The 21,961-nt window shown below is 37.0% G+C and overlaps 1 protein-coding gene across 6 annotated transcripts in view; it reads right to left on the bottom strand.

Moving 5' to 3' along the window:
• Positions 1-21,961, bottom strand: part of ARHGAP15 (Rho GTPase activating protein 15) — a 638,954-nt gene that overhangs the window by 536,525 nt on the left and 80,468 nt on the right. For all 6 annotated transcript variants that reach the window (XM_055261923.2, XM_055261924.2, XM_063631362.1 and 3 more), the window contains one exon: positions 12,741-12,802. In XM_055261923.2, coding sequence (XP_055117898.1) covers positions 12,741-12,802 — 62 coding nt within the window. The remainder of the gene's footprint in view (positions 1-12,740; positions 12,803-21,961) is intronic.

Here is a 21,961-nt window from a genome sequence, read left to right as displayed (position 1 = left end):
AGTAAAAATAGGAATCAGAACCTATTCCTTCCTTCATTGTTTCTTCTCTTCATTGGTTTAGTGTATTTCAGTCTTAAAAACTAACCAGCCTCATGTGTCATTGCTTAATTCAAAATATTTTCATAATGTTGAATCTTACTAGAAATCAAAGAAATGCAAATAAAAATAGTGACATGCTTTTTCCCTCTTTGTACATCAAATTGTCAAGGAATAAAAGAACTAACATCTGATAACATCTAGGGATAATCACGGTGTAGGAAATAGATTCTCTCATACACTATTGGTGGGAATGCAGACTGTTGCTTCCTTTCTGGAGTGCAATTTGAAAATGTGCTTTTTAAAAATCCCTAAAAATGTGTATATCTTTTGGCTAAACATGTCCATTCCCTATGAATTTAAATTTATTCTAGAGAAATAGTCTCACAAGTTGCCGAGTCTGTGTGCATAGAAATTAATTGCATCATTACTTGTTAATTCCATACATAAAATATAAACAAAGATTGGTTAAATACATTGCATATAATAGGTCCACATAATGGAATAATGAACCCTATGCTGTAGAAGAATACTGATGTGGGAAGGTTTCAATGCAGACCATAATACATGTGGTTTATAACCATGTTGTGCTATTTACCTAGGACTTTGTTCACCTATACACTCCTTCTGATTATTAATTCCATTAATTAGAAGTCAAAACATTGCTTTGTCATATGTGCCTTCCACGACTTCCTCTCATAACACTTATGATAAATTAAAAAATATTTTTCATAAATTTCACCTCTATCCTCCATTAAGAAATGAGCCTCGAGATGGTAGAAATCAGTTCATCTTTACAAAGGTATCCACAATGCTTAGCATGGTGCCTTGGACAGAATAGACACAAAATACATATGCATTGAGTCGATGACTGAAATTTGGCCTGGAAAAAAAGTCTTGATATGCCAGTAGTTAAATCAAGTGGTAAAATCACGGCTTTTGAGTCTCCTTTGTATTTCTTGGTGTTTACCAAGTTTTCTGCATTGAACACATATTGCTTCTGTAGTTAGAATATACATATGTTCATGTCATGAAGGCACTTTTTTGTAGATAGTAAAGATACTAAGGAGATTAATATACATAAGTTTCTACCCATTAGAACATATTGCTGCAGTTTGCTTCAGCTTAACATTCACTTCAAAATAGTTGAATTCATTTTACAAAAGTGATTTTTTTTAAAGTTTATGGAAAGACTTTATTCAGGTCAATAGAAAACCACACCAAAATATTTTTTAAATGACTTGAAGATCTTTGCGTAATTTATTTCCACTTGTCTTTTAGAAACTAAGAGCTTGATTGAAAGGACAGCTTTGATTCAGTAAGGTTAATATTTACAAAAAGAATTAGGTTGCTCTTATATGCCTGGAGCATTCTTAATGATACACCATTGTGTTAAAGAAGAACAGAATAAGCAGACACACAAGAAGCACAATGTGTATTTTTCAACTTCCAAATACAAACACAGTGTTCTTGGACCCACTTGTCTTTAAATGAAGAGTCTCAATTTTTCAATTAAATGATGAAAAGATTAAAAAACAAAACCCAGAAAGAAAACCACACAGAGGTTTCCTTCTGCCCTAGTGCCCATTTCTCCTTTTAGGTACCAGCAGCAGCAGAGTGAATTGAAGCAGCAATAGCCTTCTCTTCATTCAGGTCATAATAATAGATGACCCCAAACAGGAAAAAAGAGAAACATTATTAGAAGTCTAGTCTGGGCATCTTTTAACACCACCCTTATTTTGACCATATGTGGTCAGGGAGTACAGAACACCCTCACGCATGAAGAATCCATATTTAACCTACCTATTATATTTCCCACTATATATTTCATATTCTCACAAGGAGATACTATACCTTATTTGCATCCTATCTATAGTGAGTCCTGGATAAATGGCTCTGATTTGAATCTGTTTCAGATGTTGATCATTTATAGAACTTGCTGGCAAAACTCTTCCCATCCTTAAACTTGGAAATGGAACTGGTTAGAGCTGAAGTTGCATGAAACGCAATTATCTCATTGTTATTTATGAGGACTTTGAACTGCTGTGAACTGTGTCCCTGTTAGGTGAATTGGATGAAAAAACTGAAAAGGGTAAGAACTGCAGGTCTCGAAACCTTAGCAACATGACTTGCTCTGACACCTTATGTACAGTGCTACTTTGTTTGGAATTTATAAACACTGTCTTTATCTTCTCTGAATAAAAGTGAAAGCTTTTCCATGGGATCAGTGTTATTGCTTGAAAAGAATTTCATTTCAAAACGAAGAATAATAATGCTGCTGACAACCTTTTAGATGTCCTTTTTCATCTCAAATTTTTTCCCATGATTTCTTTTAAAATAATAATTCGCATAAATTATTTAGAATACCTAGCATAAAACTGATCATCTAGTTTGTGCTTAGCTTCATACACAAAAATGATGAAAGTACTAACATCTCTGTTTACTAATACGAAAAATGAGGCTCAAAAGGTAACTTAACGCCTTACACTTAGATTTAAAGTTAAACCCAGTTTCTGTAGCTCCAAAACCTATAATCTGTTCATTACTTTATGCTGTCTGGTTTTTTTTATTTTTATTTTTATTTTTTTTATTTTTTATTTTTGAGATGGAGTCTCACTCTGTCACCCAGGCTGGAGTGCAGTGGCGCAATCTCCGCTCACTGAAATCTCCGCCTCCTGGGTTCACGCCATTCTCCTGCCTCAGCCTCCAGAGTAGCTGGGACTACAGGCACCCGCCAACACGCCTGGCTAATTTTTTGTACTTTCAGTAGAGATGGGGTTTCACCGTGTTAGCCAGGATGGTCTCTATCTCCTGACCTTGTGATCCGCCTGCCTCGGCCTCCCAAAGTGCTGAGATTACAGGAGTGAGCCATCACGCCTGGCCGCTATCTGTTTTTTTTAATCCAAATTTTTTAATTTACTTTTTAGGGCCTCAATACACATTTTTTTTAATAACTGAAAGACATGAGTTTACACCTATCTGCCAGTGAAAAACATAATTGGGTACAGAATTTGCAGAGCCCAGTGCGGAATAAAAATGCACCATTCCGTGTCCAAAAATTATGAAGAATTTTAAGACAGTAACAATCTAGCATTAAATCAAGGGCAGAGTCCTTCCGAGCATGGGGCCCTGGACGCACACCGGTGAAGCCAGCCCTAACTACATTATGACTTTACAACAATGGACAAAGAATAATTTCTTTTTTATATACTGTCTTTTTTTTTAAATTATACTTTAAGTTCTGGGGTACACGTGTAGAACGTGCAGTTTTGTTACATAGGTATACACGTGCCATGGTGGTTTGCTGTACTCATCAATTTATCATCTACATTAGGTATTTCTCCTAATGCTATTCCGCCCCCAGACCCCCACCCCACAACAGTCCCCAGTGTGTGATGTTCCCCTCCCTGTGTCCATGTGTTGTCATTGTTCAACTCCCACTTATGAGTGAGAACATGCAGTGTTTGGTTTTCTGTCCTTGGGTTAGTTTGCTGAGAATGATGGTTTCCAGCTTCATCCATACCCCTGCAAAGGACATGAACTCATCCTTTTTTTATGGCTACATGGCATTCCATGGTGTATATGTGCCACATTTTCTTTATCCAGTCTATCACTGATGGACATTTGGGTTGGTTCCAAGTCTTTGCTACAGTGAATAGTGCCATAATAAACATACGTGTACATGTGTCTTTATAGCAGAATGATTTATAATTCTTTGGGTATACACCTAGGATTAAGCAGTTCTACCTTAGTTAAGGATATTTTCAAAGTCAGATTTCAATGTAGTTTTGGTCGAAATCTTCAAATTATAGAAGCTAGTGTGCATAGTGTGAGACAAGATATCAGCTATCCAGGCTCTGTTATTAACTACTTTACCTGATCCTTATTAGAAAGACTGAGCAAAGGCCCACCACTCCCAAGCTCTCTTCCCCTAGAAGTTGCACTGATTCAAAGGAATAAGATGATGTACCATTTGACTCCTCATTAGAAGCCAGAAACAGGTGTGTGTTCCTAACCGGGTGGCACCTCTGTCTCTTTCCTGCCAGGGAATATTCTGGTCTGTGATTAGTAGACTCATCTGCACTCAGTAAAGAACATAAACCCAGAAAGGGAGTCAGAAGCCTGTAGTCTAGGAGTAGCTGAGGGTTTACCTAATGAGAACAACTTTTCACTATGGCTTAGGTCTGAACCTTCCTCTCTGATCAAAGTACTCTAGAAACTTGGCCATTATCTTTATAATATCTGTCCGGTCTATTTCCCGTTCTGACATGTCTGACCCATTGTGTTGCCCACAGTTCTTAGCATATCAGGGGGATAGCTTTTTTACCCAATTACTTTAACATGGTGACTGTCTTGTAAGGCATTGTCAGCTCTGGAGTGTGCAAAGGATCACTTGGCAAGGTTTTACCTTGACTTAAGGATTTGATATTTTCTATACGCAACCAAATCACTATATATGACTCTTATTCAATGTATTAGGTGACATTTCAAGAAGCGGGCAACTCATACAAGCTTAAAAGCCTTAGCCAGGATAGGTGTGTCCAGCAGTTTCTGATGAAACTTTGCAAATAGACTATTTTCTAGGATAAACACAGTTTTCGCACTAGGAAGTCCCTCCATGCCCCAAGCTCCCACAAAGAAGTAGAAACCACCTCTATCCTCTTAGAGCATTTCCAGTACTGGGCATACGATTTGACATTTAGTAGGTGATTATTAAAGATTTTTTGAGTAAAAGAGTATATGGCCTTTCACATTTCAGGAGGGTCACACATCTAGATTTTTTCTGCTCTGTGTTTGCTGTTCTTCATTAATGAGGACTAAAAAATTTCTTTTCCTTTCTCTGTTCCTTAGTTTCCTAGTACTTTAATATGGTATTCTTAGCATTATTTTTTCTTAACTATCGAACACTTCTGATATAGGATATTTTTTCCTAATTTATGCTTCTAGTGTCCAATACCTGAGCTTTCTCCAGAGGGCTTCCCACCCTGAGCTTGCACTGGCTTCTGCTCTGTTCCAGGTATGCCACCTGGCATTTTATATGCACTAAGTAATTTAATTACTAAGGTGGCCACATGTCTCCATTAAACATTTACCACATGCCAAACACAATTCTAAGGGCTGAATAGAGATGGAAAAATAAGACATTCCTCAAAAATTTTACCTCTAACTACAAGAAGATGGACAATAAACATGGAAACCAAGTCTTCTGAATGAGTCTAGGATACCCCCATATTACAGAAGAGAAAACTGAAGCCCAGTAAGGTTGCATCCTAACCAAGGGAAAACAAGCCATAAAGATGGGATTCAGGCCTCTGCTCACTCCAGTGTCTCCATGGTCTCTCAGCAGGTGGCATGCAGCTCTCTCTGTAGTCACTCTGAGCATGCCAGTTGAGAGCCTCATGAGAGGAGCTAAGAGGGGGAGATAAGGAACGGTTGTCAGAGAAGTACTAGAATCTCTTTCTCTTTGGAGCGAAGCCACGTCTTAGCCTGACCTGGCCTGTCCCGCAATGCTGAACTGCAAGCCCTTTATCCCTGTCTTCTACCCCTACCATGATGGTCAGCAGGCAAATTCACCCATTGACCAATCAGTGCCTCCACACTTCATCATAACTTTGAGAGCATAGTTTTCTATTTTTTCCACAGAGGGACAAAAATTAAGGTATTGGATAGACTAAAGGGGTAACTAAGACAGACAGCTCAGGAAATATCTAACTTTAGTAAGACAGTCCAAAGTGCCAAGAGTAAGGGAGACAGCCATCAGTTTCCACAGGAATTTACAGGTAACAATCAGGTAAGGGTTTGATCCTAATGATTCCATGCAGGAGACAAGTCCTGAGGCAAGAAATGCAGGTGTTGGGCCAGGTGCGGTGGCTCACACCTATAATCCCAGCACTTTAGGAGGCTGAGGCAGGTTGTTCACTTGAGGTCAGAAGTTTGAGACCAACCTGGTCAACATGGCGAAACCCAGTATACTAAAAATACAAAATGAGATGGGCACGGTGGTGGGTGCCTGTAATCCCAGCTACTTGGGAGGCTGAGGCAGGAGAATCAATTGATCCCGAGAGGCAGAGGCTGCAGTGAGCCAAGATCGCGCCACTGCACTCCAGCCTGGGTGACAGAGCGAGACTCAGTCTCAAAACAAAACAAAACAAAAAAAGAAATGCAGGTATTTATTTTATCTTTTGACATACAAAACAAATTACATCTAAGGGGAAAAGGGGTGCTAACTACAATTGGGAAGTAGGGAGAACTAAATTTCTATGAGGGCATTTATGTACCATTTATGCAATTGGTGGGACATTTTATCCAAGTGAAACACTTCATAAAACTTTCCTAAAGCAAATCCTGAATTGTGAAGTTGGAAAAATGCAAAAAAACTAGCAGACAAATAGAAGTACAAAAACAAAACCAAAGCCCAAACAACAACAACAACAAAACACCCCCAAAAACAACAAAAAAACAAAAACAAAAACTCAACAAAGCCATCAGCTTGGCATTCTACAAAATGGACACCGGATGGCAGCACATAATAACAGCAACTTTGATTGTAACAGCTTATCTGGAAAATGCTTGATGAAAAATGGCTCTTAAAATATTCATTACCGTTATAAGAATCTGTTAGCTGAAACTCCGGGTTTAACACATTCATTTGCTCTAAACACCAAAAGCTTTATTTCCTACGCTTACCTTTCTTTTGCCTTCTTTAGGTAATGACAGAGTGGCAAACCAAAAAGTCAGAAGAAAATATATGTGAAGTTCCTTGACAAATTTCAGCTTCTCGTGTTTGGGCCATCTGCCTTTGTTACCTAACTTGGTCATGCTGGATTTGACTTGATTCCACACCAGTGATGGGAGTGAAAGTAATTTATTCTAGTGTCCCTGACTGATTTACCGCAAAATCACTCAGACACTGTTAAATGTACAGACTCATTCTCAGACTGGTTGGTCTAGGAACTTACTTCTTCTGTCTCATATTCTAAGCATCTTGTAATTTATGACTGCTAAAAGGTGGATCAAAAAGACACTGAGGTGTAAAAATACCCATCTCTGTCAGTATTGCAAGAAAATGAAGAAAGACAGATTCAGCCTGGAAGAATTTATTGCGATACTGAGCAGAAAGTACTAAAGAAAAAATACGATGACGTTAGGAGCACACCTTAGTCTCACGTTCCAAAGAAAGTCCATTCTGAATAACAATTATTAAAACAAACAAACAAAAACCCAGCCGAAGGCCTAGTAGCTGTGGGCCCTAGGATGAAAGCAGGCACTAGGTAGATGTAACCACTGCACAATCTTTTTTCTGCATTTCTTTTCATAGCCATCTTTTGGCCATATTTTCACCCCCAAGTATATCTTTCTATGTCCATCTAAGGAGAGAAGAATGTGACTCTATATTGTGGTAAGATGCGCAGAGCCACACAGGAGCTGATGACGGGAAGACCTAGATGCCAAGGGAGAAGCAAGTTTGTGGTATTGAAACTTCATAAACATACTGTCAGGTGTCTTTTGTAAATGTAAGCATTGAAAATAACTTTTTACTAAGGTGTCATAGAGTTTCAGAGAAGCCAGAGTTACTTACAGGTTTGGGGATGGAATTCCCCAAATGAAGAAATTCCTATGCTTCATCAGAAAAGCTGAGGCATAGTTTCAGTGTTCACAATTAAAAATTAAAGTGAATGCTGAATGTATTTTGTTTTCAAGCCTGTCACTGTATCACTGGGGAAATGTGTATAACCTCATTTCAAAATAAGGCTAAAGGTATGGCCTCTTATGAATGTCAAATATAGCCAATAATTTATCTTTCCTTTTACCATCTCCTGCTTATATTCAGAGATAAGTTAAATTTTCTTTGAAAGAAAGAGAAAATACATTAAAGAGACAATTGAAGACACATAAAAAAGAAGAGAAAGAAGGAAAATAAGAAGACAATACAAGGTATGATGATTTATTATGGATTTATAAGTAGAAAACTTGATAGAAATTAATGAAATAATACTTATTAAGTCACAATTGAAGTTCCTGGTACTGTTGATGGCATGAAATAAGAGGACCATTTTTGCTCCTTAGTCTCAAATAGCTTAAAGCAAGACAGATAAAGCAAACGTGTTTCAAGCAGAGGTCAGGGCTAAATTCTGTGATACTAACTGTACATAAAATAAGATTTGGGAGAAATAAGAGGTTAATACTGTTGACTGAGTTTCTCCATTTATACAATAGGAAGCAATAATAGAGTCTATATCATAGTATCATTTAAGTATTAGTGATAAAGAATTAAGCCAAGTGCTTGACAGAGTAAGCATCTATTAATATTGCTTATTAATTCATTAAAATTTATAAACGATATAAAGGTCCTTGATAAATGAAATGAAGGCTACCAAATTTTATATAAGAAGCATAAATTATCATATGTTATATTATTTATTAGTTACTAAACTATCAATGGGATAAAAACTACATAATTTTTCAAGGTTATGACTAAACTAACCATTTTTGTTGCTAGTGATAAAAGCATATACACTCCTTGAGTAAGCAATATGGTGATGCATACTAAGATTCATTTAAAATGGTCGTGTGATTTGATCAAGTAATGCAGGCTTAGCATTTGTCTTTAGAAAATATAAAAGAAGGCCAGGTGCTACGGCTCACGCCTGTAATCTCAATACGTTGTGAAGCCAAGGTGGGTGGATTTCTTGTGCCCAGGGGTTCCAGACCATTCTGAGCAACATGGCGAGACTCAGGTCTCTAGTAAAAATCCAAAAAAAATAGCTGGGCCTGGTGGTGTGTACCTGTGGTCCCAGCTACTCATTTAACCCCGAATAAGGTGGGTGGATGGATGGGGGTGGAGGAGGCTGGCGTCACTGCACTCCAGCCTGGATGACAGAGTGAGATCCTGTCTCAAAAAACAGACAAAAATATAAAAGAAAAATGACGAGCAATAGGAGAATTATTGCAATGATAACTTTTAATATAAATAATTTAATATAAATATAAAACCAGACTCAACTTAAAAATCAAGTAAAAAAAGAGGTAGGGATGATTTGGCATATTATAGCCTATCAACATAATGGGATTATCATGTTCTTAAACATGGTGATTACATATACAATGTTCAGTTTGTAAAGTATTTACAATAAAAACAAAACAAGCCCCATAAACTTGGAGGGGATATGTACAACATTTAAAATTGACAAAGCATTATTATCTCAAATATATTATGAGTTTCCTCAAATTATTGAAAAAAAGGAGGAAACTCAATAGAAAATAGTCAAAGTTAATGAATAGACTCAGAATGCAGAATCTGAATGTCTCTAAACAGATAAAGTGATCCTCAACTTCAATACTTATCAGTGAAACACAAATAAAAGCAACATTAAGGTAATGTTCTATGGATAATTAGATTGGATGATGCTACATGCTGATAAAACTGTGGAAAGTAGAATCCCTTCTGTATTGCACATTGAACTGGCGTGAATTGGTGCACTCATTCAGGAGAAAGTGTGACAACAGTAGTCAGTAGATTTACAAATGTGTGCGACTTACCACTGAGCAATCCTGTACTCCTGGAAATATTCCCCTGAGAAAATTCCTAACAGGTTCAAAGGAAACATGTATGTGTGATTTATTGAAATGTTGTTTGGAATGAAAGGAGTTAGAGGCAACTTAGATGTCCACAGCTGGGAGACTGGATAAGTAAAAATTCATATACAGTCATGCTTCACTTAATGATGAGGATATATTCTGAGAAGTGTGTCGTTAGGTGATTGTGTTACTGTGCAAACATCACAGAGTGTACTTATACAAATCTACGTGGTAAAGCCTACCACACGCTAGTCTATATGGCATAGCCTATTGCTCCTAGGCTACAAACTTGTACAGCATGTTAGTGTACTGAATACTGTAGGCAATTGTAACACATTGGTAAGTGTTTGTATATCTAAACACATCTAACCATAGAAAAGGTACAGTAGGCATCAGTTTTATAATCTTATGGGATCACAGCTGTATATGCTGTCCATCACTGATCCAAATGCAACCATGTGGCACATGACTATACATAAATGATGGCAAAGTGGCCAGCAATGGGAAGAAATGAACTAGATTTAAAGACATTCATGCACTGCATAAAAACATTTTAATCCACAATGGACGACATATAGATAGTCGTCCTATGAGATTGTAACGAAGCTGAAAAATTCCTATTGCCTAGTGACATGGTATTCTTCATAACGTCATAGACCAATGCATTATCGTTTCCATGTTTAGGTATGTTTAGATACACAAATACCATTATGTTACAGTCGCCTACAGTATTCAGCACAGCAACATGCTGTAAATGTTTGTAGCCTAGGAGCAATAGGCTATATCATATACCATCTAGGCTTGTGTAAGTACACTCTATGATGCTCACATGATGATTAAATCACCTAAGGATGCATCTCTCAGGACATGTCCCCAACATTAAGAGACGCATGTCTCTATAGCACCATAGAGAGCTGCCCAAGAGCTAACATTGAATGAAAGTAGTAAGAAACATAATAAGGTTTATGATACAAAAATGTTTATGCTATGTAGAACACATTCACACATACACAACTATACACCATTTTTTGAATGCCACATATACAGCTAAATATACATATATATGGAGAACGAGTTTGATAAACACACATTAAATACATTAGAATGAATGTCTACAGGGGATTGAAGCAAGGATTGGAGACTGAGAATAAAATAAAACCAGCTAGGGCTCTTGCCCAGAATGATAATAGCACAAGGCCACAAACCAAAGGATATAATCAACTCAATTCTGTGCACCTGGGGTAACAACAACAGCAGCAACAACAACAACAACAAAACAAAAAGGAAAACTAAAACATATAACTTTAAGTGGAAAAGGCTGAAAGAATGCATAATGGTATGCAAAGTGAAATAATAAAACAGAGTACAAACAAATGTTTATATGAATTTAACTGTAACACGGAAATTGTATGCAAACAGGAAAGTAACAGCAAATAAAACAAAAACACAATAGTATATAGATTGACTAAAACTACCTAAAAACGTATTCATGTGAGTTGGCTGGGGGAAGGGACGTGTTCTTCTTCTCTGCTTCCTCTTGATGCTGCCTTCCGGATGTTGTAAGGTTGGTTTACGGAGGGGTTATGGACAAGGATACCTTACAAAACCACACAGTAGAACCTCCTTCTGCTTTCTTGAAATTATTTCATTTAGGATCTCCCCTACTTCCTTGCATGAGGCTGGAGGGTGGAACTGACCAATGCTGTCACCTCTATTTTCCTACCCGGCGCTAGTGGAGGGCTGAACTGGCTAACTTAGATAATTTTGAAGAAACTCTTTATTCCACATGGCTGCTGAGGGAAGAAAGGGTCATGACTTACTCATCTTGGGGAGAGGCATCATTGTACCCTCCACACTCCTTCCTGAGTTGATAAGGTCATGATAAGGTTTAGGGGAAAGGAGAGCACTCAGGCTGGGCTACTCAAAGACTTCCTCCTGTTGTTCCTTCAGAACCCAATTCTCTAAGCCCCATTCGCCACTGGGGAAGGGATTAGCCAAGTCTCTTAAAGCAACCTTGCATTTGATCTTGTCTCCTGTGCATATCTCTCCTGAACTCTTCAAGGGAAGGTGGCTGCAGGGCTACTCCAGAAAAATAGTCCAGGCAAAGATTTAAGGCCTTGTTCACTATCCCAGAAGAAGACACAATATGGAGAGAAAATAGAGCTTTTTATTTGCAACTGAAATAGCTATTTTAAGTAGTGAAATTATGGATGATTTCTTCCCCACCCCCAATTTTACTTTGTTTAAATAAATATATACAAAATTCATTATAGCCATCAAACAAAAGCAGACTTTATTCTCTGGTGTTGACCCAGAGTGTCATTCTAGTAATGAATTGTATTATACAACTAACAGGTGTCCCATTGTGTAGCTAATTAGTACATTAATCCTATATAATTTTAATTGTTAGTAATACATTTAAGAGTAAATGCCTTGTCTCTCAACTTGAGCATTTTCTGCAAATTTGGTAGCTTGCATATCACCCAGCACAAAGCTAAATATGTAACAGAACCAATATGAGAAATAGCAAAAATTCTAAAGTGGAGGTGATTATTTCTAAACATACGGTATATACAACACAATTATCATCTTTCTTTACCGTCCTATCAACCTTACTTTTTTCTTCAAGATTTTTGTTGTTATTGTTTCCTGAAGAGTTCTTATTCCCTTTTCAAATTTCTCTTACCTCTGTATATGATGTTACTTTTATCAATTTCTATTTTGAGCTACGAAAGTGGTTCAAATCTTCCATCCTTCAAGAAATTATTCTCACACGGTATTGTACAGAGACTTTTATATATTGCAAATGAACACATTCATTCTCTAATCTTTCAATCACAGAAATCACAATCCATTGTCTTATTTATTTTCAGTGTTTTATGAGTTCAAGTCCAAGGAGAACAAAAAGCACCTCATTTATGTGTTCTGTTCAACAACATAAAATGTAGTGTCTTTCTTTAAAAACTGTAGTTACATTAAAAATAATGTTGACCATAGTTGTAGCAGAGGAGACTGTTCTAGTCTGGTACCATAGGGACTTGCATCCCAAACAATAACAGTGGCACAAGTTGAGCATATGAAGAACCAGCATAGTTATATAAAAGTGAATTAAAGAATTTTATTACCTTAGTTTCTTTCCTCCATCTGCAATTTTAGCTTTTTGCAGATAACCTTCTTTTTCAACCATCTGCAAGAAGAATGCGTATGTTAAAACCGTGACAAACTACTATGCATTGTTGATTTGAATAAACCTATGCTTTTTAAGAGTCATTGCAGTGATGGAAGTTTTCAGTCATAGAACTTTATTAATAATGCATATATAGCTTATGGGAAGTGCCTGCAAAATCATAGTCATTACAAGCTGTTAAATATCTAAAAGACAGATTATGAAGAGGAATGTGAATGATTTGTTAGATAGTGATACACCTTTATTGACTTTTCTTTCTGGGCATTGAAGTCACTTGTTTAAAAATTGATTACAAATGGTAAAAGAAAGACAAATTGAATGCCTTCCTTTATTTTACCAAGTATCCTTAGAAAAGTTCTTCTTTTCAAGCCTCCCCATGTACCTTCTGAAGCCGGGATAAAGGAAGACTTCAATGGGACCAGGTAACTGAGCTAGTTGAATCATGGAAGGGCATTTAAAATAGCAACATTTCATATATTTTGGTTAATTGCCAAGATACCCTGTAGTAGCAGTATCTCATTATCTTCTTCCATGATGTAGGATTGCTTCCTTTTTCCATTTGCACATACTGTATTGGCTTTCATTTCTAATAGAGCTGCAAGTTTCTTAAAGGAAATTCAACAAGTCATTATAACTCTGCAGAAGTGTTTGTGGAGGTTTTGGCAAAATAAATGCACAATGCAAATCGTGATGGGTTGACTCCCTGCAAAGTCTATACTAGGTGTTTTAATTTCTTAGCATCCTATTTCTACCCTCCTGTGTCTGCCTCACATGCCCCATCCCAAGTCGTTAGCCTTCATCTTTCACTCTTAGTGAATTGCCCACACGCTTCCCCCTGAGCTGCCTAGTATCAGAGGACCACACTCCCTCAGTGCCACCCCATGTTATCCCCCCAGCTGAAATAGTCCACCATGACCATGTCTTCATCTCACAAAAGTCTTAAGCATATTTAATCTACTTCAAAATTAAATTAGTAAAACCCAGTATGGTGGCAAGTGCCTATAATCACAGCTATGTGGGAGGTTGGGGTGGGAGAATCTGTTGGTCCTAGGAGTTTGACACCAGCCTAGGCAGCATAGCAAGGACCCCATCTCAAAAAATAAACAAGCAGAAAACCAAATTTTAATGTGTATGTTTTTTTATTAGAGGGTCTTTCCATGATTTCTCTGCTATCTCTTTTAGGTGCACCATCTTGAATCTCCATTTTCAGTTTGCCATTGTCACTGTGACAGCACATGTCAGATCATGTTGTAAATGTCCTTTTATTTATCTGTGCCTGCAGGCAAATAATGTGCTATGAGTCCATCAAAGGCAAAAAACTGTACCTTTTACACCTGGATTCCTAGCTTCTGGAATATTTTGGTAGTGCCAATAGTCAAAATAATAAAATTGAACAAATAAGTAAATGAATGGCTATTTAAATGTTTATTTAAATACTTATAGTAAACTGGGCAAGCCAAAAAATTTCTCTTCAATACTACAAGTGAAAGGAAGAGATATTTAGAGGTAAAGGAGTTGTTCCAAATCACTAAAATCTCACTGGTTAAATGTCTGCTCTGATATAGGTGAGAGTTTTTCTGCCTTGTTTTCTTCCTAATACATAGCACAGGACTTAGTTTTAAAATGCATTTGATGGATACATTTTTGACTAAATAAATAATGATAGAGATAATAATAATGGTGACTTATGAAAATGATAGCAAAGTGTTTTTTACTTATCTCCATATCCAGAAAGTTTCTTTTACTTCACCATGTTCTCCATAAGTCTAAAGCATCTAAGGAAGCTTTCTTGGATAATTTTGAGAACTATGGTATTCACTGGTGCCTTTTTGTTTTTGTATTTGGATACATCTATTCATTTGCTTTTTCCACATTTTATTCTATGTATACTGTCCCTTTTTCTTGGTGCCAGGGAATTTCATTTGTCTACCTCATAAAACCCATATAACAAATTTAGTGTTTAACTCTGTGTATCACTGGTATCCACAAATGTTTGGAAGAAAGATGTTTTCAATAGCAATTAGCACCACAAAGGAGGTTCCTTTCTTTAGGAATGTATACTGAGAAATTTTGTTGTGTAACTGTAGAAAAAATTTATTGTTTTATTTAAGTTTTCTTCTGATTAACAGTTACCCAAAACCTGGATTTATCTACCAAAAAAACTACAAAACCTATCAACCCATCATAAAAATTGATGCATGTGTTCTCGGCTAAAAATATAGCCCTAATTGTTTTTTCCAAAAATTCACAAAAGACCCCTCGGTAGACATTTGCTACCCACAAAGATAAATTATTGATGAAAATTTCTCTAAAAGAGATAGGAAATGTGAAAGGAAAAAGTTAATACTCTTATAGGGAGAAATCAACATAAACAGGTTTAAGTAGTATACATCATAGAATTCTCTTTCCTTGAATACATAAGTAACATTTCCCCAGACACTGCAAGACTTTTCCCAGAATACTTGAGGTTGATGCCAAGGGCTGGATTTCTCAAGTTAAGACTCAATAAATGTGACATCATTGTCATCAGTGGCTAAGCCAGTTCCATGGTCTTGGATCAATGCAATAGACTTTTCAGGAATGATCATACAGAGGTCCCAGGAAAAATGAGGAAGAACTGAATAGCAAGTTAGTTATCTTCTCTTATATCATTTTCCAAAGCCAGGCTGCCTTCCAGGTCATTAGAAGAAGCTAATAATGCTTCTGCTATGTTCTATTACCTACTACACTTGCTACCACCATGCACATTTGTTAAATGTTTACATGCACATTTCTACATGTAGTATATCTATCTCCTACCACTGTGCACACATTCTCACTTCTGAGATCAGGTGTTTATTTTCCTTCATCTTCTTTATTTTATTTATTTATTTATTTTGAGACGGAGTTTCGCTCTTGTTGCGTGGGCTGGAGTGCAACGGCGCGATCTCTGCTGACCTCAATCTCCGCTTCCCGGGTTCAAGTGATTCTCCTGCCTAAGCCTCCCGAGTAGCTGGGATTACAGGCATATGCCACCATGACCAGCTAATTTTGTATTTTTGGTAGAGACAGTGTTTCTCCATGTTGGTCAGGTTGGTCTCGAACTCTCGACCTCAGGTGATCCACCCACTTCGGCCTCCCAAAGTGCTGGGATTACAGGCATGAGCCACCGCACCCGGTCCTTTCATTGTCTTTAATACTTGATGTACACTTATTCATTCTTTTCAACACATTTTTAATTAATAACACTTCTTTCCTCTGAATGCCAGCTTCTCTGCTTACAATAGAACTGCAAAGATTAATAGGACAATTTTGATCCTCTTGAGGCTTAAACTCCTGGGAGTTCATATTCAAGATATTCCTGCTCCTTTTCTGGGAGGACTGGATACCATGCCCCGCTTAAGTCATCTCACAGACTCAGGCCATCTTTTAGCCTGGATAGAAAATTCCAATTATGCTTTCTGCACTGAAAGCACTGCATTGTAAAAGGTCTCATGCTGGCAAGTGAAGCTTCCATGAGGTAGGATTAATTACTTTACTATTCTTTGTCATGATAGTTTGAAATATGTCACCATGTTTCAGACACCAGGAATCAGTTATTCTGGGAGGCTCATAGTGTGCCGAAAGAAGTATTAGGGCAAGCAAAAGATTGCTATGCGTTTTGCATGTGGGTTTATATATGGTACCTTATTAATTTCTCTAATAATTATTCCTACTCAATGTTAATCCCATGGTTTGAAGGGACAATGATCTATAAATTCCAGTTGAGCATGCTAGTCGTCTAGAGCTCAGATGGTCTTGTCTCTAGTAATTTACAAAATTACTTACAGCTCTAAGTTTAGGATACTACTTGCCAAATTCTAGGCCAAATTGAAGTTCTTTCAAGTAGTAGCAGTCCCTAAACTATGTATACTTAAGAAATGTCAACCAATCTTTAGATGCTAAATCTGGCTTCTTGAGCTATTTGTCCAATGTTCCTTAGAAGCCCTATTTAACATTAAATGGCTGGAAAGATCAGCAATTTGTTCATATTGCCAGCCAGTCTGCAAGCATTGAGGAAGTGCTCGGCAGACACAGCCGTGCTGAGATACAGATGAGAAGAATGAATGGCAGTGGGATACCCAGATAGCACCTGTTTATCAACCTACGTTGGAGGCGACAGACAAGACAGGGGAGCAGAAGACAACCTTTGATTAATGGCAGAAAGACTAGCGTGTTAACTGTACATACACACACTGCAGGTTTTTTTTTTTTTTTTATGAGAAGGCTTCATGTTGTTCTCAGATACAATTGCAAATAATAGATTTTCATCTACAGCATTCCACCAAAGTGTTCTGTTAAAATAACCCTTTCTGTTTATAAATGGAAATAAACTTAATCTGCAACTTTTATCAGATTTTGATGAGAAGGGTTTGGCTTTTAACACCAGAACCACATGGCCCTTATGCCTCATAACATTTTCTCTGCTGATGTATGTAAGTTATTGTTCTCTTCCCCTTTGTTCTGATAATGTGCTCATTGGCAACCATCTGAATCCTAGTTCAGCTTCCTAGGTCCTTTGATGTAGAAAGCGGGTGACTTAAATAGTAACAGAATATTCCCTATTATGTACTGTGAGATAGACTCAAGGGATCATCATCTCAGTAAACACTAATAATGACGATAAATATGATTTTTCTGGATCCGCAATGCTGAGACAGGCCCCAGCTCTAAACTGAGATGATCCCTTTAAAGTAGCATCACCCTATGAAACCTTCTGTGTGACTGACTGACCTCTCTCTAAAAGAACTCTGCATCATCTCTCTATAACTACAACCCTGGGCCACTATAATTATCAAGCAGATTTAGCATTTAATTATTTTCCTATTTAATAATGAGGCAGCTGCTATACTTTCTCTGAACTTTTAATAGATCATAGTACTTTGCTGTTAATCTTGTCTGTTTCAATGATTTCTATTAAAGAGCACAGAATGAGGACACATTTGGTTACATTATTTTACCCCCAAATGATGCTTCACTTTCCTTCTTAAATTCCTGCCCCCCACCCCCACCCGCCATTTTTCACTTCTCCACTATCCATGGAAATGCCTACCTTATCTTTCTTTTTTCTATTGCTTTTATTTATTTATTTATTTGCCTTTCTTTTTAGGTTGCACTCTTTCTCTTTGGAACTCATTGCTTACATTTTCTTCTCAATATTCACTTATTCCTATACTGGCTCTGCTATTCATGCTATATTTGATTTGCTCATTATCGGTGAACTCACAGTGGACATAATCCATTAAGAACAGAATCAAAAGCAGAAAAAATACCTTAAAACTCCAGCTTATCTGCACATCATATAAAGTATTAATAGTTTTTAAACATTTTTAAAAGTCTTAATTTTAAAACTGCCTTAAATATAGCTCAAGAATGAAATATTATGCCTTTAGAAATAGATTTAGTATGATGTTTTTGTCTGATGTAAATACATCATTTACTATGTGTGCACATTTTTAAGAAGTGGTAAACGAAATATCTAAAGTTGGATGCAATGATTGCATGTGAAGAAGAGTAGAAGAAAAGCAAAGAAGAATGGTTCTGGGTCATACATGAGTAGTGTCCAGAAAGAGGTCACCAAGAATTCTCAAAGAGGTCCTTGATAAGCAGGTTTGATTTCAGCATGAAATTTGATTTCAGAGTTAGGCATGGTTTACTCATTTCAACTTATTTATATTCTTTAATACATTTGTTGAGCAATGCTTTCATGGGTAACCTCCCTCCCTTGCTTTCTCTCACTTAGGATAAGACAACATGTCCAGCTTTGGGGTTGTGCTGAATGTCTTAAACCATTTTTCTAATGTTAGGTTTGGCAAAGCACATATTATGTTTTGCCAAGTGCTTTTCCCCATCATGTTAAACCTCTGTGTATTTCAAGGGAAATTTTATCTGCATGACTCTGATTTATTCACCCCTAACTCATCAAAATGTCATTTTGAAAATATTATTTGATGTTTAAGAACCCCTATACAACTATTTTCTGAACCTTTCATCTGGCAACCAGTGTGTTCATTTGGTCACCACCAAGGAATCGAGGTTCTGTTTGGGAAACAGCCTGAGGAAGGCACCCCTTTTGTATCTCAAGAACTTTCTTCAGTCTTCTGGAGGCTTTTACTATAGCTCACCTCTCCCTCCCTCATGAACCACCCAACTTCCACCCATCATTGCTCTCTCTTCTTCCCTGAATTCTATTTATTTGTGTCTTTGATGTAAATATGTTCCTCGGTCTTTGCCTGTCACTGGACTTCAGTGAGAATGGCCTTTCTGGTTACTGTCTGGGCAACTTATTAGTGTAATTCAATTTATGTGTTATAACTTAATTTCAGTCTAGGCAGTGGGGAAGAAAGGATTGCTCAATATTAATAGCCTTTATTGTTGCTGTTGTGTGTGTTCTTTTTCTCTACTCTAGAGTTAAATGGATTTCAAATGTGGAGCTGGATGGGAGAGGTATTCTCATTTGTTTCTGTGTTTCAATGGCTTCTGAACTTCTTCCCATCACTTCAAGGCCCTTTGCAATCTGGGCACTGCCTCTCTCTCCTCAAAACTCGTGACTCTTTTCCCTTGTTCATAATATTCTGGCTGCTATGGAATTCTTGCAGTTTTTCAGATGTAACAACTTTGTTCTGACCTGTCGACCCTTGCACTTGTTTCTTTCTGCTTCAACATTCTTCTTCCAGTTCTTTGCTTGGCAAACTCCATCAATCTTGTAAAATCTCAAGTTAACTGGCTGTTTCAAAGAATCCATATACGACTACTTAATCCAGTGCAGGTTCTCACAGAAACTTGTTTTTTTTTAATCATAGCACATTTTGTAATTTGCACTTATAGAATTATGCATTCCTTTATGTAACACTTCTGTTCATCCCTAGACTGAACGCTTCTCCAGAAAAGGACATGGCCAGTTTGCATATTGTCACATATTCCAAGCCTAGCACAGCGATGGCCTCAACAAATACTTGAATTAATATACATGCTCTCACTTGAGAAAAGGAAGGGCACATGAAATAATGAAAACTTAGAGATGGTTTCTATTAGCATTATTAAATTATATAACTTATTATTGTTACATAACTTATTATTAACAGCCTGAAGATCTGGAAGGATATTTCAGAAAACCTAATTTTGTCTTACCCAAGTAGAATTTTGAAAGACTGAAGAGCTTTTAGAGTTTTTCAGCAGTTTAAGGAAAGCCCAGCTTGATCAACAGAATTATTCCCCCAGTCTCTGTCCTTTGTTTTAAAACAAGAAAACACTGTATTCTCACAATGTCTTTCATGCTCAAAGCCCTCACAAGTATTAATTAATCCACAAAATGATATCTGGCTCCAAAAGGTAGAATCTGTGACTTAAGGTTTATCTGCAAAAGCCTGCTTTGCCCCCAAGCCATGGCAACTTCCTGAGCTCTGTCCTCAAAATCCTTCTAGCTCAGGAGGTAGCAGATGATTCTGTAAAACCCGCTACAGGCTTTTGACTCCTGCAGGGTTATCCATAGACATGTCTTACACTCTGTTGATAAAAATAAACAAGATAAAGATTTAACATGTTATAAACAGAGTTCTTTTTCTTGAATGTTTCTTTAAGGGGAAAAGAAAAAGTACCCTGAAAATAATTAGGTCTCATGAGCAGTTATAATATAGAATATACAAGATCAGGAAACAAATGCATATTGATATATTTGATGATTCATGTACAAAACTGTTGCGATATTATAGCACTTTCTAAGCAACCACACTGATTCTCAGGAAATGATTTCTGTCTCTTCTACCGAAACCCTATGGATTTACATACATGTGGCATAAGTAACGTCATCTGTCAGTGAACTGGGTAGTTTCCACCCTGAAATTTTAGATTCAGATTAGGAATGTATTTTGGCCAATATTCAAAGAAATAAATGCTTTGTTCTGTTTAATCATGCTGTTTACAATCTATTTTCTTAAAAGGAACATTAAGAGAGGGAGCATAATTCCCAAAGGGTGTTAGCCTCTATGTGAGCATCCAAAATGGCAGATTTCATTTTATACAGTGAATAATTGTCCTACAACATGGTGGTCCTAACAGGATCCTTTGATAAATTTGGCCCAAAGCCAAGGTCTCTCCTGTTTCCTGGAGAATGTTTAGTAGAGTTATCTGAATATGAGATATAAAGGAATTGAGATTTACATATCCCAACATTTTAGAAATAAATAAGCCCGGAGATCCATACAGTAGAGATGATGGATAATAACTCCAAAGGAAAGAATGTCATTAATTCTCAGAAGTATTTTCCTGTATATTATTTCATATATGATAGCTCATCCTGGTAGGTATGGCCAAGGAAACTACTGCCAGGACTCCTGGATGACTCTGGAAGCCACCCTAAGGCATGGTGGAGGTGAGGAGAGTTGGAGAGATGAAAGTAGGGAACATACGAGAGTGCGGAAAGAGTATGTGAGTCCTGGTAAAAAGAACACAGTATTAGATTAACCACGTGTAAAGAAAACTTCATAGGTTCTGAAAAATAATTCAAGTGTCAGTGTGAACGATAATGAATGGTCTATAATTAATCAGATTTTCTGTCTGGGGGAACGGGTGATTATTGGGGCCTTGCTCATCAATATAGATAATTCATAAATAAGAATTTGGGATGAAGATAATGTTTCTGCCTTTAAAATAACAGTAAGAAATTCAATTCAAGTAGAGATTGATGGATAAAAGTTGAATGTTATCCATCTTCACAAGACACAGCAAGATAAGCGTTCAGAGAGATGATCCAGGAAAACCCATTTCAAGACTAGGAAGTAAGCTGATTGGTAGTTTTAAAAGTTTTTAGAACTCATGGCACTGTGTGTGTGTGTGTGAGTGTGTGTGTGTGTGTGTGAGAGTGTGTGTGTGTGTGTGTGTGAATGACAGAGGGAGAGAAGGAAGGAAAAAGAGAGAACAGAAAAATATTCAGGTATGCAGCAAAAAAGAGATAAATTGCAAGGTAAAAAACTTAAAAATTATTGTTTTTGCTTCTGTTTAGCAAGATTTCCCGATGTTACTTTTCCAAGGTCATTGGGGCTAAAATAGAGTATTGGGTAAATAGATCTATTATCTATTACTATATTATCTATAATTAGTGATATTCAAAGTGAGTTTCATTTATTTAGAACTGAGGCTGCA

Source organism: Symphalangus syndactylus, chromosome 22 (genome assembly GCF_028878055.3).
Source record: "Symphalangus syndactylus isolate Jambi chromosome 22, NHGRI_mSymSyn1-v2.1_pri, whole genome shotgun sequence".
In the NCBI taxonomy this organism is placed as follows: Eukaryota; Metazoa; Chordata; class Mammalia; order Primates; family Hylobatidae; genus Symphalangus; species Symphalangus syndactylus.
The sequence above is the reverse complement of the archived record's forward strand: the minus strand, read 5'-3'. Positions and strand labels throughout refer to the sequence as shown.